General features: G+C 44.3%; 1 protein-coding gene across 1 annotated transcript in view; it reads right to left on the reverse strand.

Annotated features, from left to right (window-relative positions):
* Positions 1-27,292, reverse strand: part of CTNND2 (catenin delta 2) — a 554,610-nt gene that overhangs the window by 231,915 nt on the left and 295,403 nt on the right. Inside the window, exon 9 of the mRNA XM_025215651.1 lies at positions 25,680-25,893. Within this exon, the coding sequence (XP_025071436.1) occupies positions 25,680-25,893 (214 nt within the window). The remainder of the gene's footprint in view (positions 1-25,679; positions 25,894-27,292) is intronic.

Genomic DNA, 27,292 nt, shown 5'->3' on the forward strand with positions numbered 1-27,292 from the left:
GAGAGCGTGAAGATCTCTAAGCGCTGCGGATCCTTACAAACCCAACGCATTTCTTAAGAAGGCAACAGAGGTCTAAACAGCCTCTGGCCTCTCCCCATCGCCGAGCGCAATCCTAGACATACCCCTATCCTATATACTCAAGATCCGAACCCACGGAGACTTAACAACTCCGGGGCCAGAGAGCCGAACCAAACCCACGGAGCTTCGACAACTCCGTGGGAAAGAAATTGCCGAACCCGCGGAGCCTTAACAACTCCGGGGCCCAAGAACCGAATTTGTCGTAGTCCTCCAATGAGGATTTAAGCGGAGCTGAACCTGGAAACTGTCCAGCCTACACCGCGACCATCTTGGGTGTAAGTAAATAATCTTTAAATCAACCACTACGCGTCTGTGACTAATTCTAGCCTGTGCGTGCCTTGCCGCCGCACGGTCTCCTCTGACCCCACGTGCCCGGGCTGCTGGCCACAGCCTGCGTGCGCAAAGACGGGTCCGCATATCGCTTCCGGCTCGCACATGGCGACATGGATGGGATCGGGAGGCGGCCCGCACAGCTAAATGTAATCAAGCTGTCTGGGCAAAGAAGAAATGGAATTCCTGATTGACTGGAAGCTCAAATTCATCCCTGATCATTAACCTCTTTGTTCCAGGTTTTGGTTAGGGTTTTTATAATTCCAGTTTCAATATTCATAAAAGCGGGGAACTACTAGAATGAGTCGCCAGGTGCTGGCCTGGGGTAGATGTGTATATCTAAATACAGAATTTCCAGAATAGGGAAGGTAATATTAAGTAATTCATCACAGCATTTAGTGACACACAGGTGCTTGTTGTTTAAAAATGTAAACCAGCAATACCCACTATAACAATACATGCACGTTGCAAACATAAACCGAAGTCAAGTAATTAAAAAGTTAAAATTCACGTGCAGTAGTTAAATTATCCCAGCCATATTAGAGTTATTCATTTTCCTTTCCTTTTTGTATCCACCCAACAGGCAGTGGTTATGTCCAAATGAAGAGCCTGACATATTGATGTCAAAGATACCCTTGAGTTTGACATTGCATATAAAGTTTTGTTAGGATTGTTGAACTTAACAAGCAAATAATTCTCATTGATACAGATAGGCCCCTTAGTCTGTACAACGTTTAAGAGTTAAACATCTAAGCTAAACAGCCTGTGCAGAGTTAAAGAATGAGAGAGATTTGCTGGCATATAATAGGAAAAGAAAACCCCAGATTACCATGCCCCAAAGAGCCATCCAGTGCTAGAAAAGTATTTTGGTTGCTATCCCATGGCTTCCTATTAGTTCTGTAGTAAGTCTGTTGCTCTATACAGTCTATAGGGAGTTGAACTGGCCTTGTAGTTATACTCTGTTGCAGACATGGAAGCAACCCTCCCCTCCTGCATAGTTTCCATACATATTATGTAAGTTCTATTAGGTTCAAGGCAAGGGGATGGATGACAGAATTTACATTTCTGAAAAGTGTGCAGCTGTTTAAATACTACGTTTACCAGAGTTCAATATAACTCTGAATTTAAGATAACCTCCGACTCCCCTGACAATTAAACTCTATACAGGGAAATTTTAAAAATTTGTTTAAATTTCCAATGTATAGAATCTAGCTATTGGAGGGTCATCTTAAATTCATCCCCATAACTGCTGTAGCTTGGAAAGCAGTGGTGGGGGCCAGGTGGTAGGAGAGGCAGCAGTGGGGCAGGCAGTGGAGCAGGCAGTTGTGGGAGAGAGATTTGCATGTGTGCTAAACTACTGTGAACTTGGATTTGGGCTTTATTGTTTGGGTTTTTTTCCTCCCACATAGAAAGTGTATGTATTTTTTCACAAGGACTAGGGACAGAAGAAGTTCGAAATGGAGAATTTAGCATTTTTTAAAGGTAGTCATATGCACTTTTTCTCCAGAGGAAATATATTTTAGAAAACAGACAGAACCCATATGCATGCTCATGTATGTATGTTTATTTTAAAAGGTTTTTAAAAGTTTTCTTTAAGTGGAGGTGATCCACAGAAAGTTCTGATTTTCAAAAAGCTCTGGCCAAATAAAAACAGGAGGTTGTAAGTCAAATTGTAATCTGAAGTATAGCACTGAAACAGATGTTTAGGATGGATGGATGAATGGATGGATGTTATAAAATGTGGCTTTCTAAGCACACACTTTTCAATGAATATTTACATTTTTAATATGAGGATGAAAATGTGATCTTTATTAAAGTGCAATAGAACCATTTCCTTCAGTATAGTCAGAAATGTGAAAGCCTCATATTCGTTATCTCACTGCTTGCTCATTTTTAATGCTGTCTAGCATTAACGCTTCCTCCCCCTACCTCTCGCATTTTTTTTTTTTTTGGTAAACTGTGACTTTAATACAACAACATGCTGAAGCTATATTCATTTTTAAACTTTTCCTGAATTGTTTTGCTAGACCAAATCAAACCAAGTTTCACTCCACTGACTGCAAGAAAGACAAACTCATTTAGACCAAACCAGTATTTGGCCCTTCTCTGTCAACTACCTTAGAAATAACATGTAACAGTGGAATGGGAAGCAATGTCATCCAGGTGTGTCAACCAGATGTTAGGCTTAATGTTTGATGCTAGAGCAATTAGTAGAAGGCAGAAATAAGTTATTTTGAAAATCAAGAACACTTTTGCTGCCATCCTCTTTTCCTGACAGCAGTGGAGTTAAACCTGCCCTACATTATCTCCATCAGACAGAGAAGTGGTACAGAGAGCAAACGAGTCATTTTAAGTACAGGAACAGTATGAGGAAAATAAATCAATGTAATCTAAATAAGGATTTTGGCTCCACTATGCAATGTAAGAGTTAGTGAGGATGTCATTGCCAAATTCTTATTCTTATTCATTGCTATATTATTATAATTCTTATTAGAAAATGCTTTATAAATAGGTCAATTGGAGGACACACATATAGCAGGAAGATGATTTTCAGACTGTTTATGCACCTCTATCAAAGGATTTTTATAGAACCTGTCACCCAAGTCTTTATCATTTCATATAGGACCTCTTATTTAGTAACTGATTCCAATCTGAAAAAAACAATTTTGTGTCCCCAATTTACTGCAATTTCCAATTCAAACATTTAGACATCTAACTATTCAATTAGAACAAATTAGGAATTAGGCATATACATGTAGTAACACAAAACTGAAGATCAGGTTTAACACTTTTTAAAAAATCATGTCTTATAGATCCAGAACTTAAAACTGAAATATTTAAACAGAACTGTGCAAATACTGGATTTTTTGACTGAAGGGTTAAACCTAAAAATAAAAAAATGTTTTGGAGAAACTGAAAAATAAATGACTCGTTTTTTCCTAATGTTAGTCACTGTATTTGACATGTACTTGCAGATACTTTGTTCCTCCAAACTGCACTTTTGGCAAGTTTATTATTTACCAAAAGTATTTCAACTAACTCTAATGTCAAATCATAATTTTAAGTGCATTAGTAACATGCTAAAATATATTGTAGCAAAGGCTGTCATTAATATCTTCAGTTTTAGTCCTTTTGGGTTAGGTACAGACATTCAAAAAGTCCAAGATCTAAGTTACGTGGTTTTCTGTAAGAGGTGTAGTTTAGACTGGTGGTGAACAAAACACACATTTGGCCTTTGGTTGGGGGGAGGGAGGAAGGATAAATCTTAGACTGGGTTCTGCCATTTTTAAACCAGTCTGTGTGCTCAACTTCTGTTCCATTACAGGTATAGACGGGTTTTGTGTGCCGAAATTCTGTTCCATTACTGGTACAGACTGCTTCCACATAATTTCTAACCGTAAAAGTGTAACGTCTGCACCTGGCCTGAAAGCCTGCCTCTAATAACAAATTTGACCCAGTTCAAACTGTAAATAAAATCATATCCTGTCAGTGGCATACTATGGTTGGATTGTGGATTCATTTGAAATATCAATCTGGTCTTTCCTTCAGTGAATTAAGCACACAAGAGATTTCCTGACTCTTTCAAACTAAAACATAATTATCCCAAACTTATATTTAGGGTTATCCAGGGACTTCAACTTGTCCAAAAGCTGGAAATAAAAGAACAGCAAAAAGAAGAGTTAGAGACTACATGCTGGAACTAATCACTGCCAAGAAAATTCCCCAAAATTCTGTCACTCAGGATGCTGGTGGTTCATTTACTTCATTGGATTAATATATGTAGGCTGCCAAGGAGATCTCTGGCTATAACATGACTGCTAATTTCAGTAGACTCTTATGGAGATTACTGGGCTATCATTTCAGCAGAAAAAAGAATATTAAAAATGATGCTGAAAAGAAGTCCAAGGGTAGCCTAAAGTACTGCCAAGTGACAGGAGCCAGTCTGAAACAGCATGGTTGTGTGGTAATATTAGGCACAGAAATGTAAATGGAGAAGGAAGCAAGGAAGGAAGGACTTTTGACTTTTTAACTACTTTATTCAGGGGTTTGAGGTACAAAAAGTTGGCTCCTCTTGGGTCCAGGTCCAATATACAAAGCAAAGACAAACAAATTACCATCAAACCAAGAGCACCATGTCATTACATTCATAACATCACAGCATGACAGACACATTTGCTATATTACACGTCGTGCCTAACATGCCGTTATGTGGTCAGGACACTGGTCACACGGTCGGACAGACCAAAGCCCTCTATAAACAAATGATTCCTACCCTGCTCTATCCAGTAATACACATACCAATGCCTTCAACTACTCACACAAAGGAAAAAAGCAAAAAGCAGTCTGGTGAGGGCCCAGCACGAGCCTGGAGTCGCAGTCTGCCAACGAGCTCACTTCATCAGCCAGACCAGTCATGACATCAGAGCGCGTATTGAAGATGGCCATCCTCCACATGGCACAGCACCCCCTCAAGGACCCAGTGCACCTCAAAGGCAGGCACTGCCCACCAGAGCACAGGATGCTCAAACTCCAGTGAGAGGCGTGCCCGCACCAAGAGGCTGAAGAGCCACAAGGGAATCATCTGAGCTGGTCCCAGCAAGCTGGCGGCAGTGGTTCTTGAGGACAGCCATCTTGGCCTGATCCAGCAGAAAGTTGGCCAGGCAGACGGCACCCCGCTCAGCCGCCCAGTATGGGTAGGAGCACACATAGACAGGGAGGCTCCTGCACAGTACCCACAGAGGTGGCTCGAGGATAACAAAGAGCAGCCACAGGCGGGGACACTCAAGGAAGGCATGAAAGAGGGTTTCCTCAAAGCCCCTGGGGCAGAAGGGGCAGGCCATTGAGGCAGCTGGATCAAAGTGGGACGCAAATGTGTCAGTGGCTAGGTTGCCATGCAGCAACCACCACTGCAGGTCACCAGTCTTCTTGGTGGTTGGCAGCTTATACAGTGTGCACCAAGCTGGGTGGGCTGGTGGGGAATCTGGTAGGCCCAGGCACCATCACAACGGTGTATCGGGGTGGCCCACCAGCACCTGGGTGTGGTGGACGTGAACCACCCAGGCATACAGGCTAGGCCCAGGCACCATCACAACGGTGTATCGGGGTGGCCCACCAGCACCTGGGTGTGGTGGACGTGAACCACCCAGGCATACAGGCTTCTACAGAGCAGGGAAGCAAAGGGGCAACCCATGTCACTGAAGGGAGGCATAGGGAGCATCAGCAGGGTACTAGGCCCGCTGGCCAGCTCACTGGCCATGGTCGGGGCAACCAGAAGTGGGGAGAAAGCCTATCTTGGGGCATCTGTGGCAAGGGGGAGTTGGTGCACCCAGAGATGGTCATCAAGGGCAGCTGCTGCCTCCAGCAGGAGGGCAGCCTGGATGTCATGCAGGAGATGGCCCACACTGCGGATGGAGAACATGCCCAGCTGGGCATACAGGGCCTCAGGTGAGTCAGGCTGACCAAGTCGGGTCAAGGAGATGGCCCAGGCAGAGGACGTGTGCCTGGATGAAGACAGCTGTGAGGCTGGCGGAGGCCAGACTCAGCATGGGGCATCACAGGGCTGGGTTGTGCACCAGGGACTCCCTCAGCAGCTATGGGAACTGTAGGCACAAGGCCTGGTGATGGAGATAGAAGGTGGATTGCCAGGCTCATACCATGCTGCAGTAGAAGGCCAGAAGCAACACCCAGTTCAGGAGCATGCGGCCGAAGCTAAGGGCCCCCACCCTCTGCAGGAACTGGCACACCAGTTGTTGCCAAGACAGGCGCTCCTCACTGTACAGGAGTTGCTGAAGGGCTTGCAGGAGGAAGGCGGCCACCTTGCTCACCAGGTTGACTAGGCTCTGACCCCTCTTGGTGACAGGTTGGTAAAGGATGGCCTGTGGGAGCCAGTGGCACCCATGCCAGAACAAATCTACCAGGAGGCACTGGAATCTCTCAAGTAGGTCCAGTGGTGGTTTGAGTACAGTACACCAATGCCATAGGGTTACCGCCACTAGGTTGTTGGTGATGAGGACCTGTCTATGGTAGGAGAGGCTGGGCAGGTGCCAGTGTCACCCATGCAGGCAGGCCTCCAACCCCTCCTCAAGGCCATCTCAGCTGTGCACCAAGAAGGTCAGCAACCCCAGGAATATGCCCAGGACCTTGAGGTTCTCGCGGTGCCAGGTGAGGCCCCTTGGCAAAGCCGGGGGTGGGGAGGAGTTGTGCTGGTCTACATGCTGAGAAGCAGGGTATCACTCTTGGCCCAATTGATATGGGCCAAGGAGGCATGCTCATAGGCTTGCCGGCAGTCCATCAGGGCCCACATGTCTTCCTGGGTGTTGAGGAAGATAGTCATGTCGCCCACATGCGTCGACAGCCAGAGCAGAGGGCCAATGAATGGGCCAATGACCATTGGCAGGGCCATGCTGCTCAGAAGGCACTGCAGCGTATGCAGCAGAGGCTCAATGGCCAGGGCATAGAGCATGCCCTGCAGGGGGCAGCCCTGACGGATGCCCCGAGCACAGGGAATGGGGTGCAGAGCATGCTGTTCACCTTGAGCAGGCTGGAGGTGTCTTGGTACAAGACCTGGAGCACCTCAGTGAAGAAGGGCCCGAAGCCAAAGGTCTCCAGGGTCTGGAACAGGTAGGTGTGGCCCACCTGGTTGAAGGCCTTCCTCTGGTCTGGAGAGATAAAGCTAATGTTCAGGCTGAAGAGTTCACTGGCTGTCAGTACACTGCGCAGCAGAAACAGGTTGTCTTGGGTGGTTCTGCCTGGCACGCAGTAGCTCTGCTCCTGCCCGGCAATGGAGGCCATGACGGTGTGGAGGTGGGTCACCAGCACCTTGGACAGAATCTTGTAGTCTGCACACAGCAGGGAGACCAGCCACCAGTTCTTAATGCAGCCAAGGTCTCCCTTCTTGGTCAGCAGCATGAGCACTGCTCTGCAACGATCATGTAGGGAAGGCTCTCCCAGAAAACACGCAGGAGGCAGGGGCCTAGGAGAGGCCAGAAGATCTTGTAGAAGTAGGTGGGTAACCCGTTGATGCCTGGGGCTTTGCTGGAGGCAAGGCCAGCCCCAGTGGCTGCCAGCTCCTACACAGATAGTTCCTGCTCGAGCTCGCCAGCCTCCAGGGCACAGAGACATGGGAGGCCCTCATGGAGTCCCCACATGGCTTCGGAGTAGGACAGTTTGGCCACAAACAGGTTGCAACAGAAGGTGACGGTGTGCTCACACACTTTGCCTAGGTCCATGATTACCCAGCCCTCAGGGGTCTTGAGGTGATTTAAGGATTTGCTCACTGCCCGCCGCTGCTCCAGGTTGAAGAAGAAATGGGTTGGGGCGTCAGTTTCTGCCAGCTCTTGGCAGTGGGCATGTATACTTGTTCCATGGGTTGCACTCTCTGCCAAGTCATGCAGGCATTTCCTGTGGAAGCAGAGGCTCTCGCACAGTACTACATCGCTACCAGCCACCATCAGGGCAGCGTCAAGCTCTGCCACATCTTCCTCCAGCTCTCAGATATGGCGGTGCAGTTCATTCATGGCCAGCTGGCAAAAAGCCTGGATCTGTACCTCATCCATGTCCCACCACAGCTTCCAAGAGGAGTAGCTTGATTTTACAGCCTCTCAGCCCCACCAAAAGTGGGCAAGGCAGTCCTGGAAGTAGGAGTCTTGCAGCAGGCTGATGTTGAAGCACCAATAAGACACCTGTGTGCAGGATCTGCTGGGCAGGCTCAGTTCTCAGCAGGCCAGTCCATGATCTGACAGGCCTGAGAGAACGATGTGGCCGCTGCTCAGGAGTGGCAGATGGTGCTTGGTGACATACAGACAGTCAAGGTGGGACATGGTCAGACCGTTGGTGCTCATACTGGCCCAGGTATACTGGCACATGTCAGGATGCAGGGCTTACCAGATGTCGATGAAGTCTGTGGTCTCCAGGGAAGACTGCAGCTTGCGGGCTGAGGGCAGGTGAGGCTCAGGCCCTGTGCAGTCAAGTGAGGCATCAATAGTGCAGTTAAAGTTCCCGCCTATGAGAAGCAGGTCATTGTCCTCACTAGCATCGTGCAGGAGTGTGGCCAAAGTCTCAAAGAAAATGACCCTCTCTTGGCCGTCAGTGGCCACATAGACATTGACAAGTAGAAGGTGGTGTTGCACTAGGGCAACGCGGATAGTCAGCAGGCAGCCAGGGATGACCTCCCGCACCACCGCCGTGTCAGGCTGAGGTTGGTGCCATGTTGAGGTTGGTGCCATGGCTCAGGAACAAGTGGCCTTGCCATGCAGCATACCAGGCTACCTGGTTGAGCCTGTCAGAATGTGTCTCATGGAGGAAGGGAACAGCCAGCCACTTTTGGTGCAGGAGCTCCAGGACAGCCTCCCATTTCACCAGATCTCAACAACCATTGATGTTAAAAGTGCCAATGGTCATGGCTGCCATGGGTGTGGGTATGGGAGAGGAAGAGTGAGGCAAGGCGTAGGTGGAAGAGCGAGCACCCAAGACCAGAGCAAGATAGCAGAGACAGGTCGGGGAAGGCCTATCATGCCCTACTCCACACCAGGGACCCTCCCAGGCCCCACTTATCTCTTACCCACTATGCGAGCTTCTCCAGATGATAAGCCATCTGCTGGTGCCTAAATCTTACTGCATAAGTTTGGCTGCAGCTCTGGCAGCCTTGACAAAAAGCTTAAGGTCTGCAAACCACTGGTTGATGTGCCCCACTATATTCTTCTGTCCTTTGGTCTGCTTCAGAAAGGCCAGGAGACCCCCATAGTTGGGGGCAACCCAGGGGGGGTCTGCCAATGTGGGCTGGATGTTCCCCACATTGGCAGAAGAATGTTGAGGTTGCACCCCCGGTGGGAGCTTGCCCGAAACCACAGTGTCTATGCCCTCAATGTCCAGGCACAGCAGCCTCCTCTCATTGTCCAGGTCAAGGACCAGCTCCAGGACAGCAATTTCCACCTTCTTGAGGGGAAGAGAGGTCACCCTGCTCTCGACACTCAGAAAGCTGGACCTCCATCTCACTAGCTTCCTCATCCAATCTGGTAGGCTGTGACTTGACCAAGAGGTCAACAAACCCCTCTGCCACCCCCTGGTTCAGGGTTCCAGAAGAAAGGCATTCTGTATCACCTTCACTACCACTGGACTCCAGGAGCTGTGAGACAGGTTAGGGGTTGGTGACCACTGCCATCGCCTCTCCCGCTGCCAAGTCATCCCCCGCCATGGCCACATGCAATGGGGTTGCTGGCAGGATAGCTGGAGCAGGTTCAGGGTCTCCAGCAGGGCCTCTCACTGGCACCAGCCAAGGAAGGCCGTGGCGGGGATGGGGCATCCTGAGAGGCCCCCTTCATCTTCTGCTCTTTGTTTTTCTTCTTTGGAGGAGTGTTGGGCAGCCCCCCCTTCATAGGGGATGGGCCAGACTTCTCCCGGCCTGCCCCTCTGAGGCCGGCCACCTCAGACAAGGCCATGGAGGGCAGCTGGGAGGAGGCCCGAGGCCCATCATCTGACAGTGCCCCAGGGCCACAGTCACCAGCTGTCCCATCCGCCTTGGCTGGGGAGGTTGGGGTGGGCAGGGGGCAAGATGGGAAGACCTACCACACTGGAAACATGTGGTTTCCCCCAAGGAAAAATAAATACAAACCTCTGCCCTATGAGCTTGAGGTTCAAGGAGCGAGGCAGAGACCGGGGCCCTCCCTGAGGAGCATGAAGACCTGCCTTCGAAAGGACAGGACATGCTTCACCTTTGGGTCCTTGCTTCCAATCGTCAGCTGGTGAAAGGGATTTGTAGGAAGCCCACAGGGCTCGAGTCCCCTGGCCAGCTTCCTGTTGGTCAGGTGTGGGGGCCCATTGGAAAACACCAGCCTCACCGCCTGGGTGTCTAGGGGTGTTACAAGATAGTGTATGCCTGCGATGTCCAGGGCCCTCTGCATACACCCTGTTGACCAGGGTGGGAGTGCTCAGGTAAATCACTGGGACCATGTTAACATGAGCCACGTAACATACATTACACCATCCCAGGAGATCAGCTAGGGCACCTGCGCAGACCTCGACCCCGACATAGGGAGGGGTGTGAACCCTCAAGCCATGGTTAAGCGGGAGGTCTTGAGAGGCATCCCCATGCCAGCTGCTGGGCGAGCCGCTGGGTGTAGGAGTGGCAATTCCTGCTAGGACAGGGTTAATCCCAAAAGCTAAAACAAACTAAGGGAATGAAAAACAAATTGTATATATAAACTACAGAGATAAGTGTCTGGGAATGTGACCATAAAAAGCAAAAAGGGAGAGGGGTGACTGCCCAGAGGGGAGAAAGGAGGAGTGAGAAAGAGAAAAAGGTGTGAGGGTTAGGGGAAAAAAAAAAGTAATGAAAAAGAAAAAGAGAAAGAGGGGCAGAATAAGAGCACCCCTCAAAAGGCAAAAGATAAAATAAGACAACTCTCCATGGCAGATAAGCAAAAAAGAAAGAAAGAGAAACAGTAAGAGAGAAGCTGTGAAGTAGACAAATGCAACTTGCAGACGGAGAAACCGGAATTAAAAGGGGGAGAGGACAGAGAACAGGAAAAAGAGATAAAAAACATCATGAAAATGCAAGAAAAAAATCAGAAAGGGAGGTAGAGAAAAGCAAGAGACCTTTAGACAGGTGGGAGTCAGAAAAAAAAAAGAGATAGGAAGCCAGGGAGTCTTATGCTCAGGATCGCCCCATGCAGCTCCAAGCGAGCCCGGTCTGAGGCATCCAAAGTGGAAGGAAGAAAGGAAGGAATGAAGGAAGGAAGTCACACTAACAACTGAACTATAAATAAGTAAGCCCTGTCATCAAGCTAAGAACATAAAGAAAGTGAAAGATTTAATTGACTAAGGACAGCTGAAGGTGAATAACTCACTTGATCTTTATGAAAAAGTTGAGTGACTCTTCATCAGCACAACAAATTACATCAGTGGGTAAAGACAGTTATTTATTTCAATTTTAGAACAGAAATAGTAACCTCACACTTTCAGAATGCATTCATAATGGAGAGGAATGTATTTTTAATTGGAATGCAACTTGTAATAGGTTTGGCAGAAAATGATTCAGTGAAAGTGACAATCTTGTTTACTTAAATGCTGTGTAACAGACAACATCACCCTAGAAGTAAAATTACACAATTTGTAAAATTACCTTTAGAGTTACCATGCACTGTATATCAATAATTCATATTGAATGGCATTGAAGTTTGCTGAAGATTATTGATCTGTAGCCCATAGGCTGGAAATATGACTGCCACCAGGCAGTACTGCCTGGGGTTTTGGAACTCTGTGGACAAATAGGCACCCATCACTGGAGCAACTCAGTCTGTCAAGCATTTACTAATAGAAACAGTAACAAACTATCTTCCTTCCCAGACAATGTGGAGTACTACTCTTTGCAACTCAGGTACCTACATTTTGTCTAAGTCCCATTTAGACACCTATTTTCTATGGCTGAGCAGATAATCTAAAATTGAAAAGGGTTTTAGTTTTAAAATGCTGTTTAAAAGTTTCTCTTAGGTACAATGTTTATACTGCTATTGATATATAAGTATCTTTTGGTACAGATATGAAAGAAAGCACTCAATAGATTAGTCTACACTGTAGCAAATGAAGACTTTACAACCCTTTCTTAGAAGAAAGCATTGTCTTATGCAAATATATGAAGATGCCCAGTTAAATCTAAAGGTATTGTTTACTGAACTGGAAAAGTAACTGGAAATTATGATATTCAGTCTCCGGTCCAATGTTTCCAAGAGATTTGAGGATAAAAAATCATCACTGCCTCACAGGATTGAACTGTTGCAGTACGAGAATGAAGAACAGCATGGTTAACAGTTTCTCAAGTAATGGGAGATCAAGTCAAATTATTATATGACCTTCATCCATTAAGAAACTGCTGAGTTGGAGGAAGAAGTAGGCGCAGACAGAAGTGACAATTTTCACATCGTTTGTCCATAAAATGTGGTCTACAGTTGTGGCCAAACACAAATGCATGGTTGCAGACAGCTCCATGGTTGTCTGACAGCCTGTTGCTGTTTTCAGAATTGGGTGTAGGGGAGCAAAGGGAGCGGAGGGAGTTAGGTCTGGGGGGTTTTCAGCCTCTGCTAGAGGGTGGGGTGGGTGTACTGGAGCCCCCCCCCCCCCAAGTATGGACAACTGGTGCCACCTGAGTCTGGGAGAGGGCACCAGAGGGGCACGACCAGGGGGTGGGGGTTCTCCAGTGGCCAGCCAGGGACTGGCACTTCCACTGCTGATGTGCTGCCGGTGGAGTCAATTTTGGGGGTGGGGGGCACTCTGTACCCCCCTACCAGCCAGAGCGTTTGCTGTCAAGTGGGGGGGCAACAGCAATAGTGGTAGGAAGGAGAAGGGGATCAGAGTGGTACTTGCAGAGGATGTGGAGCTAATTTGTGGCATGCCTGCCAAAAAGGTGGTCCCCGCTGGTTTAGCAGATCCCATCACTTACTTTTAAAATTAAATTTTCAAAAGCTCTGTGCCTATAAATAGATGCAATCTCTGAATGTGTAGTTTATATCACAATAAGATTTCACATCTGTGTTTACATGCTCCAGTAGCTGAGCTAATGTCAAGGGCACTTTTGTGGAAAATTATTGCATTGATAAACTGCTTGATGAACCTTAATATTAAAGGCTGTCCCCCTTTACCACAACTCTGTTAAATATGATTCACTACCTTGTGATTTAATGTTACATTGCATTAAAAAGACTAGAAATTCAGAAAACAGATAGAGTAAACTAACATAGTAAAGCCTAACAACACTGTGATATTAGAAGCACCCAAAAATACTGTTAACTTTTTTAATATTAATATTATTTTTTAATATTCATATTGCATTCACTAACATCAAGATTTCCTACTTTCTCTTGAAGTGCAGCATTATCAGGATTGACATTTCCAGGAACCATTTCCTGCAGAAAGGAATCATTTTAAATTTAGGGATAATTAGCAAAGATAATCTGTGAAAAAAACTAAGGTTTGGTTCTAAATTAATCTAAAATGTTAACCCACTGTTTTATTTAGTTTTGGTCAGCTGCCTAGTTACTCAGCTTCACTTTAGGCAGAAAGGCTTACAAAGGTATCAAGAGAATAATTTGCCATTTTTATCTAGTGTTCACATTTTTCAAGACCTTTTCTAAGCTGATGACTTTCTGTAAACAGCAGTGGAATTGTTCCCTATAAATGTAGTACAGGAATTAGCTCTGACCTAGAGTTCCACATTCTGGGTGCTAGCTGAGATGTGCTTACTTGGCATATGGTGAGAAATGGAGATATAGTCTTTCTTGACAGTTTTGGAAAGTCTCCAAACAGCTGCATTCTTTTAGGTCTTGGAAACAGTAGACTGAAAAGGAAAAAAGCTAAGGCCTAATTCTTTAATCAGGCAGATGATTAATTTAATTGTCAGCTTCCATGGGACCGTTCACAAGTTTAGAGGTAAGCATTAGGGGTGTGTGAAGTGGGCCCTATTTGATTCGGATTCGGCCCGAATCAGGGACAGTGATTTGATTCAGTGATTCGGATCACTGTCCCTGATTTGATTTGGCTGAATGCGAATCTGAAGAGTCAATGCTGATTCCGAGAATCAACGATTTATACACAGGCACAGCTTTTAAAGTTTTTTTGCATACCTTGAGGTAGCAGTGTGGCTTGTGGTCACAGTGATGCTGCTCAGTGGTGAACCTGGTCCACTTCCGGGTGTCCTGGGGAGCGTGTTGGGGGCCCCCCTGCACCCGCTGGCTTGCAATCAGCCATGGGGGGACCCAGACCCAGGAGACACCAGTCACAGGGACCCCCCAGTGTGCTCCCCAATGGACACAGAAGTGGACTGGAAGGGGCCCCCTAGAGGTATGTAGAAAAAACATTTAAAGCCAAATCGATTTGGAGAGTTCTGATTTGATTCAGGGAGATTAAAGGGTCCTCTGATTTGATTCAGATTCGGAGATTTGGCCACCGAATTGGGCCAAATCTCTGCCGAATTGAATCAGGGACTGAAGCTTCACATAGTCCTAGTAAGCATATGCCACAGGTCTTGGTCCTCAAGGTATGTTCAACAGTTATCAATTTAGATAGGTATCATTATGACAGCGTGCAGCTGTCCTCAAAACTGTATATACTGCATATATTATAAATGCTGCTATGTTTTGTAGCAGGACAGAAGAATGTTAATTGATAACATAACGACTGTATCAAAATGTTTTTTTTCAATCACTCAGTACTGCATTCAAATAATAAAGAAGCCAAAACAAACAAACAAAATGAATAACAATATTTATGCATGAATTAAGAGGTTTTTAAACACCCAATGGACAAATGGACCCAACTCCCATTGAGCTTCAATGGGTATTCAGCACCTAACTGTTATTTGTGCCTTTGAATAGCTCTTCTGAAAACCTTCAATCATTAATGAATTCAGCAGCAGTACTCAATGAGGGGGGGGTCACATGACCTCTGAATGATTTCAACTTGGAAAAAAAATGAAAAAAGATACGTAATAAGCTCCCTTTCACATTCATTTTAATTGGAATTAACAGGGATAACAAGAATTTTATCTCACCCATAAAAAGCTTGACTACTGGAATAAAAGGTAACAGTATTTTTATACCAATTAATACTAGCTAAAGGGACATGTATTATTAGGGAAAACTAAGACTATACATTCTTTAAGCAAGGCTTCCCTCATCAAATGAAGAGATCTTTCCAATTTCAGTCTTGAGTCAAAATATATATATATATCACAAAATAGTGCTTTGAAAGCTATGATTTGGATATGAGACTGGTTGTGATGTTTCACAACACTGCAAAACCAATCATCGCAAAAGGAAGAATTTTAAAAATGTTTTTAACATACACATAACTAAGGGGCAGGAAATTATTTGAGCCTGAGGGCCACATCGGCAGTTCTAGGGTTCTGCTGCAGGCTGGCCAGTACCCTCCCCCTGCCCCCTCTTAACTGCCTGGAGCCCACATGCCCTACCACTCCTCCCTGCCATTGCCAACAGTGCACAGCCGCAGCCCTTACCCCAGCCACCCTGTGCCTACACTGGACTCTCTCCAGCTGGAGCAGACCAGCTGGAAACTGCATGCGCAGCTCTAACCTTGGCCTGCCCCATGACTGCTCCAGACTGCCCGCCCATGCTGAGCTGCTGCTGCTTGGCATGGGGGAAAGTGGTCTCACCACTGCCAGGTCCTTCTTGCTGCAGCCGCCTGAAGCCCATACCCAGGCTGCCCTGCAGCTACTCTCCACTGCCATCACTGGCACCTCCAGGCTACCCAGTGGGGCAGGAGTAGCAGTGCACAGGAGTTGCAGGGCAGCCCAGGCATGGGATCTAGGCAGCTGCAGCAAGAAGAGCCTGGGAACAAGGCCACTTTTCCCCAACACTGAGCAGCAGCTGCTGCCCAGCCACTGCTGCTGCCCCTGCTACCACTGCTCAGTATAAGTAGGTGAGTCTGGAGCAGGCACAGAGTGGGTTGGGGTTTGGGCTGTATGCATGGGTTCCAGCTGGTCTGGAGCCAGTCCACTCTGCCGGGCCCATTCCGGACAGGGTGAGGGGCAGACCGGGGCGGGGCTGTGTGCATGAGTCCCTGCCAGTACTATGGGGCTGGAGCCAGCAGCAGCAGTAACTGAAAAGAATGGCTGCCACCTGGGCTGCCTAGAAAGTCAGTCCAGTTGTAGAGCCACCCCAGCCACACTTGTGCGCAAGGGACAGCAAGATGAGCTATGGGCCAGATGGCGCCTGCGCCAGGTGGGACCAAGGGACCCATTGCAGGCCAGACAAAGTCTCTTTGTGGGCTGGATCTGGCCTGCAGTTTGTATTTTGCCCACACCTGACACAACTGATTCCAACTGGATTTCTAAAACCTTCTTTACACAGGATGTATATCAGATTTTGCTAAATATGAACACAACATGTAATCTGTATTAAGAACATTTTCCCCATTCTTGAGCTGGATATTACTGCAAAATTTCCAAGATAGATAGGGATCATAGAGAATTTTTGATGACACAATTTGCAACTTTGATTGGTGCAATTATGAAAACTGAAATTCAACTGGATAGACTACATTAATTTATTACAGTTCTTAATCACTTTATATTTATAAACTCATTTCACCAAATATTGGCATGTTTCTCCCACTTTTATTTTTCCATTTTTCTCTGACCATCTGATTAATGAAGAATACCTAAGATTTACTTCTTTTTTTTTTTTTGAGTAAAAGACTGATTTATATTAATTACACGAGTTTAATGCATATGTGACTCTGAATTCCACCTTCTGTACACCTTCTCGGGACACATGCATCTACAGTTTATAATCAAGATGTATGATTTCTGCCATATTCCCTGAACTCATTGATCTGGCAACTTTCTGAAAAGTGATTAAATGTGATTTCCAAACAAACTTAAAGCAAAGAACGAAAGATGAGCTACTTTCACAGCTTTGATGTTTTTATGGGTAAAATTCATAATTTACCCAATACTTCCATATATTCAGAAGACAAAAGTTCCACCTCAGACATTTGTTTTGTAGTAGTGACTGAAAATAGGTTGCAGATTGGCTGTCCAGTGCAGCAAGAAATAACTTGCCATTTCACTATTTATGATTATAACATGTTATGATCATGCTATGATGATCTGAAGAATAAAATCCTCTCTCAGTAAGACCAGATACATACAGTTTGATAGACCAATGGGGAAGTCATTTTGGGTAGTTGTTCAAAAGGTTCTGGTACTAATTTAACTCACTTTTGCATATGGAGCAGAAACAATGATTTCAGCAGTGACGACTTGTTTTTTGGAGAGAAAAGAAATTTTTTTGTTTGTGAGAAGGGTAGGAACCAAGAATAACAAACTTCTTTTGGTGCCAATAGAGTCCGGTGATCAACTTTTACTCTCTACAGTCAGAATCATTAGTGATTCCCATATTACTCTTTATTAACACTGGTTAATATAATTTTTGTGCTAATCACAAAGCAAATAGAGCAAACTCTAAAATATAATTATGGAAAAGTGTTCATAATTATCTTGTGACTCATGAGAGGTAAAGTGGAGCCACAAATCAGTTATGCATTGTCATCCCTAACGAGGGAAAATAGATTTTTTATTTCACAATCCACAGGCTGCATGCTAATTTCATATATTCTCTTGTATGCATTCATATTTATTAATGTGCACTGTACTCTCAACTATATAAAATGACTAATAAAAGGGTTTTTCTGGTTCATTTTACCAGAAGCTACTGGGAAGAGTGTTGTCACAGAACTATGGTAGAGAGACAGCTAATGAAATATGTTTCAGTCAGATTAAAGTGTTTTCAATGCAGAAAACTACAGTTAAACTGTGTATTGTAATTCAGATTCTCCTTGACTCGCTGGTTGATTATACAGATCTAGGGCTTCTGGGGATTGCATAGTTGCATTAATATATTTCACTTATTCACAACTGTATTATATATTCATTCACTGTAAATCCCAGGCCCTTTATGACGGCTTTTTTAGTGAAGAAAGTAGATTTGGCCACCAGAAGATCTGTGGCATAGGGAGAGAGAAATCACATAATGGCTCCATGCTATTCTTTCTCTGTTACTTATGGAATGGAGGTCTGGCTCCCAGCTGTGCTCTGAATCATTTTGGTTGCTTCCACAGACCTGCAGAACTGTGAGTGGATAAGTGTGTGTAAAGGAAATCCTGGAACTCCTCCAATTTACATCAAAGTTCATATTGCCCCCCTGACTGGCTTCAACATAAAGGATTCACTGAGCACATCTACATGTTCATTAATGTGCTTTTGCTACTGCACAGTAATGAAAGCGCAATAGCAAAAGCATACCTGAATTTGCAGTAGCGAAAGCGCATGCTTTCTTAGTGATGCTTAACATGATGCTTAGCTTATTTTTGCTGTGCATTAGCATATCAGCGTGGTTTCTGACGTGGCGCTCTAATGCATAGTAACATAGGCTACTGTGCATTGAAGTGCATGTGTAGATGTGCCCATCAGGGAGTATAGAAGCCACAATGACCCACTCCAACCCCTGTCTTGCACCATGAGGAGGAATTAAAAGGAAAGATAAATTCTGCTTTGAAGAGATTAAATGAGAGACAGGAGATGGAAATGCAAGAGGGGAAGCTAGAGGCACAGCTTCAGACTGGATCAGATAAAGGGAAAACTGTCAGGGATGAAAATGCAGATTCAGAAATGATCAGTGTAGAGGCTGCTGCTGAATAACTGGAAAAAGATGAAGTTACTGAAGACCTATGAAGAAAAAAAAGAGGAACCAAGTGACAAAAGTAAGGGAGGAAAAGAAGCTGTTACAAGAAATGCTAGAGGAAATGCCAGTCAGCTATAAAAACCACTACAAGAAAACAGAAATGCAAAGGCAAGGGGGAGGAATGGTCAATATTGTCAGAAGACAGCAGGGAGAGCCAAAAGGAAGTACCTTCTAAGTTTAGCTGGAAGGTCATTGATGATCTCAGTATGGCCTATTTCAGGGGAGCACAGGGTTTGCCAACTGGATGGGAGGGAGTAAGGGAGCCACTTGCAGGTGAGGACACTGTGGTCATAAGAATAAAATATTCATTTCAGGGTTCAAGAGTCTGGCAAGAAAGGGGAGGTGGGAGCTAGTGTGATAGATGAATATCTACAAAGATTAAAATAAACCAGGATTGGGAAAATGTGAATATTCACGACAGTAGACAGAACCGATCCAGGTATATTGGTGGTGAAAGCTGGTGGAGCTTTTTGAGATAATTATTCTCGTGCATGTCTGTTAGGAGCCAGCAGGAGAGATTATGCTTAGGGGCAATCAACATGGGTTCATCAGAGGCAGGTCCTGTCAGACCAACCTGGTGGCCTTCTATGACCAGGTCACAAAATCCTTAGGTGCAGGTGTTGCAGTGGACGTAGTCTTTCTGGACTTTAGGAAGGCCTTCAACACTGTCTCTCACCCCATTCTCATTAAAAAACTAGGAGACTGTGGCATCAATACCTACACAGTCAGATGGGTCACTAGTTGGCTGGAGGGCCGCACCCAGAGAGTGGTGGTGGATGGGTCATTTTCGACCTGGAGGGATGTGGGCAGTGGAGTTCCGCAGGGTTCGGTCCTCAGGCCTGCACTGTTCAACATCTTCATCAGTGACTTGGACGGGGGTGCAAAAAGCACCCTGTTCAAATTCACAGATGACACTAAGATGTGGGGAGAAGCGGGCATGCTAGAAGGGAGGAATAGGCTGCAATCGGACCTGAACAGGTTACAGGGGTGGGAGAATGAGAACAGGATGGGTTTCAACACTGACAAGTACAAGGTACTGCACCTGGGGAGGAAGAACCAGCAGCAGACCTACAGGCTAGGGAACTCCCTTCTCATCAGTGCAGAGGCAGAAAAGGATCTTGGAGTCATTATTGATGCCAAAAACAACATGAGTTGACAGTGTGGGGACTCGGTCAGGAAGACCGACCACACCTTGTCATGCATCCACAGATGCATCTCAAGCAGGTCCAAGGAGGTGATCCTCCCCCTCTGTGTGGCGCTGGTCAGGCTGCAGTTGGAGTACCGCATCCAGTTCTGGGTGCCGCACTTCAGGAGAGATGTGGACAACATGGAGAGGGTCCAGAGGAGGGCCACCCACATGATCAGGGGACAGCAGGGCAGGACCTACGAGGAAAGACTAAGAGACCTGAACCTGTTCAGCCTCCACAAGAGAAGGCTGAGAGAGGATCTAGTGGCCGTTTACAAACTAGCCAGAGGGGACCAGCAGGCATTGGGGGAGTCCCTGTTCCCCCGAGCACTCCCAGGAGTGACAAGAAATAATGGTCACAAGCTGGCAGAGAGTAGATTTAGGCTAGATATCAGGAGGCGCTACTTCACTGTCAGGGCGGCTAGGATCTGGAACCAACTTCCAAGAGAAGTGGTGCTGGCTCCTACCCTGGGGGTCTTTAAAAGGAAGCTACATGAACACCTTGCCGGGGTTGTTTGACCACAGTACTCTTTCCTGCCACGGCAGGCGGTCGGACTTGTTGATCTGCTCAGGTCCCTTCTGACCCTACCAACTATGAACCTATGAACTATGAAAGATAAGGGAGAGGAGATGAAATGCAAGAAAGAGCTAATGATGTAGGAAGTAAGTACTGGTTTCAAGTATACAGGCAGAAGGGTTAAAGGAAAAGCCCAGATGGGAACCCTCGGTATGAAACAGGAAGGGGAAAGGAGAACGTAGATTTAGTGCTGCAATAAGGAAGAGAGAGGAGGAGGAGATCTTGGCAGATGTTGTTAAGTATATGATTAATAAACTGGCTAGTTCCAAGGCAGCAAAGGTTACTGAAGGTGGGGAGGAGGAGAAGGTGGGGGAGCTGGGATGCTGGCTATGTGATGGGTAGAGGTTAATTTTATTACTGTGAATCACAAAAATGAAATCATCCCACATAGAAGACTAGGTTAGGTAAACACGTCATCTCTGACAAAGAACATTTCCATTTCTGCAGTCTCCCCTCACCCAAAGTAATTTCTTTATGAAGACTTTGGGAACTTTGATGCAGAAGAAAGAACATTTTGTTCGACTGATCTCAAATGTTTGTGCTGGACAGATGCACTTCTTTCTCCAGAGATCCCATTTGTAACAATATGTGCTCACACTGCATAAAGATCTACCTCTTCTCTATGTGCAGTAATGGTGGCACCACTTTCCTGGACGAAAGGAAGTTGGATGTAACTGTGTTTTAGCTGGACTGAAAATGTAGTGAGAAAAGGAAACATTTTGATGAACTGTCACTTCATCTTCTATCAAAGGCAACTGTTCCATGATTGTGTGTCTCTCTATCCCAGAACTTCTCACTACTACTCAGATAGTTTCAGCTGCTAAGAATACATCTAGCTGGGAGGAAATACATTCTCCTCACAACTTAGGACTTGACCACAGTGTTCATTCCTTTGTTAGGACAAATGCGCTCATGACAGATAACAAGACGACATTATGAGGATGAAAATGAGGCACAGAGATTTCTAAATAGTCAACCAACATTAGCAGCATTCTGTTTTGCAAGAACTGAGACTGACAAAGGACTTAAACCCAAAATCCACCTTCATGGCCTGGTTTCCCTAAATACTTAAAAACATAAAACAAAACCAATCCCATTGACACTGTACTAGTGGAAGGCAGAAAGAACTGACGATTTAAGAACTACTAGTTTACTTTATGGGATTGTAATGGTATAAATACCTAGAAAGACACTCGACTATATGGAATAGCAGAGGGGAATTAAAAAAAAAACTTTCTAGAAGGCCTTCAAATTTTAGTATGTCTTCCATTCTGAATCTCTAAGGCAGTATGTTTTCCTTTAATAAACTTTATTTTCAGACTTTCTTTCCTATGTTTTTTATTTTATCAAGGAAAAAAACTGTTTTTATGCGAGTAAAATGATTGACTGTTAAATTTGCAATAATGGCCAGAAACACACTGCCCTGTGACTGTAGATGTAGCCAAGATAGGACTAGAGTAATGACTGAAATAATTTGGAAAGGGTAAAAGGTGCTACAATTCCTGCCTGACACTGATAAATAAGGTCGATGGTGTGCTCACAGAGTACTACAGGCTTGAGAAGTACAGAATGACTGGGGTAACTGAGCCTTGCTAGTGGGAGCTGAGGAAACAATTCTATTTTAACTATAAATTATCATCTAGTTAAGAAACTTTGAAATAGGATGAGATTAAAGCCTGAACTCACAAAATTTACTAAAAAGACCATCCCTTTCATTTATTATCTAGCCTATTACCAAGGATTATAACAATTTTTCCACATAAATGAATGGAACTCACAGTGAAAAATTAAACTGGGTGCAATGCTGAAGAACGATAACATAGGCAACATTTGCATTTTGCGAATATTTGTGTAAGGTTATTTTAAGCAAAATTATAATACACAATGGCTTCAAGAGGATTTAAATTAAATTCGGATGATCCTTTCATAATAAGCATTTTGGAGAAAAAATTATCCAGTGCAGAGCTTTATTTAGTTAGTGGTTAAATACATGCATTGTAAACAGATTTTGTAGTGTAAATTTTCTGGGTTTTTATGAGAATGCCCATATTTATGGAATGCAATTATAAACCAAATGGCAAAGTCTAAAAATTTTGTTGTACAAAAGACCATCAAATGATAGTCCTTTTTGGTTATAAATTTTCTAAAAGTGCTCATGTTTATGTCTGACCACACATCTTTTTGATATTTCTAAGCAATTATCTAGTGTGCAGTTTAAAACTCAGTTTGCAAAGATTTTTATGTGAACATTTAAAATATTTGGTTTTGTCCAGTCCAGTACACCCAGAACTAGTATTGTTATAGAGGGGGTGTATGGTATATATATATATATATATATACACATGCATGGTATATGTGGTATTTATGTATAAGTAGATGTATGTATATGTGGGTATATATAAGTAGATTTGCTTAAAGATAAAATGAACAGAGTTCAGAGAGAATGTATTCAGAGGAACACAATGCAAGACATTCTCACAGTATCATCTTATTAGTTGCAAACAAGAACAATTTGGTGGGTGGGCATGAAGGTTACTCAGGGCACTGCATCACACCCTGTCCCATGCAGGCTTGGCTGCCGGTGGCCTCAGTTCCAGGACTGTGCAGCACCAACAGAAAGCTGGGGTGGGAGGGGGCGCGGGCAGGGGGGGAGGTGGAAGAACCTGCATGCTGCGCAGCCTGGCTTGGCCCTGGCTGTGGCAAAGTGGAGCAGCGTGTGGTGCAGCCTTCTCTCTTTAAGCTCCTGGACTGGATAGGATCAACTGGCATCTCCCTGCCTCTTGTACCCAACCTTCAATAGCTCACCAAACTAGCTAAGTGGCCCTTCAGCCCAAATAATTGCCCATGCCTGGTCTAGGATGAAGTTCCGGAGATTAAAACTGCTTTGATTCCACTCCACAGCATCACTCTCCTGCATCACTTGCTCCTCCTATTTTCATATAAGCTCATTATTTATTCATACTTTGAGTCTTCCCTGAACCAGGTTGCACAAGCAGTAACAGCCACAGTAATGCAGTACTCCACAGAGGATAATCTACTATGTTTCTCAGGAAAGCTAAGTAGAGTATTGCACTAACTATACTGCTCCCAGTACCTAAGCTAACTAAGGCAGCACTATGTCAGTTATCTCTGCGTGACATTGTTTTTTGCTGTGTAGACATTTAGCCACAACTGTCACTGCAAGTGCTGCTTACCACTGTTAGAGGTCAGAATTTTATATCTATCATTAGTTGTCACAGTTGAAAGATAACCAAGTGAAAGACCTTTCTTTCTCTCAGAGGGGATGCAGGAGGATCAGCCATACATTTTGCAATGGATTAAATGCAGGCTGTAACTTATTTTCTTTAAAGGCCAGAGAGCTAATGATACAGTGGTCATGTATTACAGCAACAGATAATGTGGAAACTTCTGTTGTAGTTGCCGAAGTTCACGACTCAAGTTCATTAGCACTTTGTTACTCATTTGCTCATAGAAAGCAGGAAGAGTACTCCCTGGAGCTGAGAGGCAGACAACACAAGCAAGAGCTGAACAAATATGTTGAAACTGAAGTAGTAGTTACACTTTATTAGGTCTGTCAGTAATTCTGTCACTCAGCAGGATGCATCATCAGAGCCCTGTGTAGCACAGCATCTTCTTGACAAGAAGAATCTAATTAAACCTGCCTAACAGGTATGAGATGAAAGGTGTTATAATTAGGAAACAAAATTAAATATAAAATCTACATTTAAAATGTGTCATGGGACTGATTTCCTGGAGCAAGGAGATTAGGAGTCAACCCAAGGGCAGATTTCTTGCCAACTGTGTACTAAACAGGGGACGTTCCACAAAGTGAACTGACCCCTGTTAAAGTGGAGGGAACACTGTGTGTGATGATCCCTTTATCACAGAGACCACAACTTTTATTATATCCTGTAGCAGGAAAGCCATGATGGAAATATCAGTATTAGAAATACCTTAGGGGATCTTAAGACTTTCTTTTTGTAACATAAAATTAATTTTCACATTGTTGACACTATTTAGTAGTCAAGTGAATAGGGAAATCACACAGGGTTTAAAGATCATTACATGGCTTTTGCTTTCCTTTTTTATGGTGATGCGAGCTGGCTTCTCATGAACAGGGAGCAGATGTAGCATGACAAAGCATTATGGAGAGAGAAGACTGCTCATGTACAACAACCACTGAAAGAGTTCCCCACTCTCTGGAAAGAGGAATTCTTGGCATACCACAAAAACTGTGGAAATTATTATATGCTCATGTACACAAAACACTGACTAGGGGAAGGATGACACTAACTAGAAACTGAGCTACAATCCCACTTGTGCTGGGTGAAAATAGGATATAAAAGTTGAGGAAACAGTGCGATTTTATATTCCATTTTTGTGCTGCCCTTTCTATCAACTCTAGCGCCATGGGTAGCAGATTTAAGTTCTGTTCCTTTCCCACAATAACAAACCATATGAAAAAAGCCATAAAAGGTGGCATCTACTCTTAACATTTAAGTTTTTTTAAAATAAGCATGTTTTGGTAAAACACGATTCAAAGATATTTTAATCCTGAGGTACTTAACAGTATTTTTTTTTTTTTTTGTAGCTCACAAAAGCCCAAATCAAACAGAATTAAAATCAAACTTCTTCTGAAATCACAGAATACCAGTTATTACCTGGTCGCAATCTAAAATTTCTTTAAATCACAGTGCTCTCTACACATAGACTGTGCATTGTTCAGTATGCTACTGAGAATTAGAAAAACACTTTGCAATAGAAGAAACATTGACCATCTCTCCAGCACATTTCTTTCACGTATTTCTATCAGAAGCAAAGCGAAACAGGCTTGCACTGCTTAAAGATATGAAAGGGGAAAAGAACAGCAAACACAGCATAACCATGCCCCCTCAAGTGAAGCAGGAGAGCATAAAATGAAGGAAACTTAACCAATGATGGAACTGCAAACATGAAGAACAGTGGTGTATAGGGTGCAACCTGATCAAGATAGTTCTCTGCTAGCAGGGAAAAAATAGCAACACGGCTCAAAGTATCACTTCTGTACCAATAAATACTTGTAGGATTCTGAGTAAAGGCAGGTATTATTTAATCCATCTAAAGAGTTTATAGGTGTACATTTGATGATGGGAAAGATGATGATAAAACAAAAGGTGAATAAAGCCAAAGATGAAGTAACTAATGTTATATGAATGGTATTAGGCTAGGACCTGCAGAACAGATGAACATCAATATTGAGATATAGAAAGAAACAAACCTGTGACCAGCTCTCTGATTTCCAGATCTGTAGTCTTGCGGAGTAACCGTACTAATGCTGGGATGCCACCACAGTTTTTCAGGGCAATTTTGTTGTCATCGTTGGCTTTCCCATACACCAAATTTCTCAACGCACCACAGGCACTACGGTGGACTTCTGTCATTCGATGGTCCAGTAGGTCCACCAGTAACTGTATTCCTCCTTGTCTTCTTATCTGAAACAGCCAAAAAGGACAATAATGGAATTAAGGAGTGAGTGGATGCAGTACACATGCTATCCAGTTTAACCGACAATGGCTTAGGTGGCTTTTGTACCAGCAAAGAGCTGGACGGCACTTGCTGGGGCCTCTCCTGTACCAAAGAATTAGGAATCATCATGGGGTACTGGAACTATCATCTGACCTGATCTGCCAATCTCCAGGGAGAGCTGTAATCAGGATAATCAGGAAATAAGAAATAGATTCTTCCACAAATTCAGGGCAAAAGGGAAATGGACTGTGTTTGTAGGGGAGGAGGAGATGATTGCCAGCAACAGGGGACCACATTTTTTTTTGTCCAAAATGTCAAACTACTTGATGAATGCAAGCTGACTAAAAATGTATGCCTTGGAGTAGAAGTACTTGCTGTAGTTATCTTCAGTGTTTTATAGGATCAGGAAAGGGAAGAACAATGCCTGAAGAAAAATAGGATGCCTGGAAAACCATAAACTTTTGAAAATGGGCCTCAGGCTCCTTAGAAAACTTTACCCAGGGTCTATGCTATATAGCAGCCAAAAATCAACCACTAATATACCCATCTCTTCTAAACTATGAACCTAATCATCATTTTTTTTGCATGTCCTTGTGACAATGTGTTTAGCAGAATTTCCAGATTCACTGTAATCTGACAGGCAATGCCATGAGTGCTTCTAGCTGTCTTTGAACTTGCAACCTCTAGAATATCAACCATGAGCCTTAGTGCCTGTGCCACCCCAGCTTCAATACCCTAACTTACTTATCTGAGAAAACTAATCAAGATGTAGGCATATAACTATACTCTTAGGGGCATTTTTACACACGCAAGTGCCTCGCATTTTGACGCTTGCAGTTGTATAAGCAGTGAAATGCACATCAGTGCTGAGAAAATGGCAGTGGCATGCTTTTGAACTAAAACACATCAGAGTTGCTTTCATTTAAAAGTGCACAACCACTATTTTATGTGCACTGATGCACTTTTCCCCACTTATACAACTGTATGCGGTACAGTGCAGTTCACCTCAGCTCATGAGTGGAAGCAGCAGAACTCCGGCACGTCATGAAACAGAAAAGTATGTGTATAAATACCAAGATACTAAAATAGACAAAACAATAGAATAACTAAAAAAGTAAAACCAGCCTAGTTATCTGGGCTATTTAAAGACATGGAAAAAAAAAACCTTCAGTGCTTTAATTTAAGCTCTGCTCATAAGCTCTGCTTATGCTGAACTCACACTGAGTTCAGCATAAGCCCTGAAGAGGCACTGTATTAGCTGGATCCAGTTTGCCCAACGCTTGTATAGATCCAGTGCTTCAGCAGGGATTTAAAAAAAAAAAGCCCCAGTGATCTATACAGATGCTGTGCAGCTGGGTTGAACTA

The sequence above is a fragment of the Alligator sinensis genome, unplaced genomic scaffold (genome assembly GCF_000455745.1).
Source record: "Alligator sinensis unplaced genomic scaffold, ASM45574v1 scaffold82_1, whole genome shotgun sequence".
Classification (NCBI taxonomy): Eukaryota; Metazoa; Chordata; order Crocodylia; family Alligatoridae; genus Alligator; species Alligator sinensis.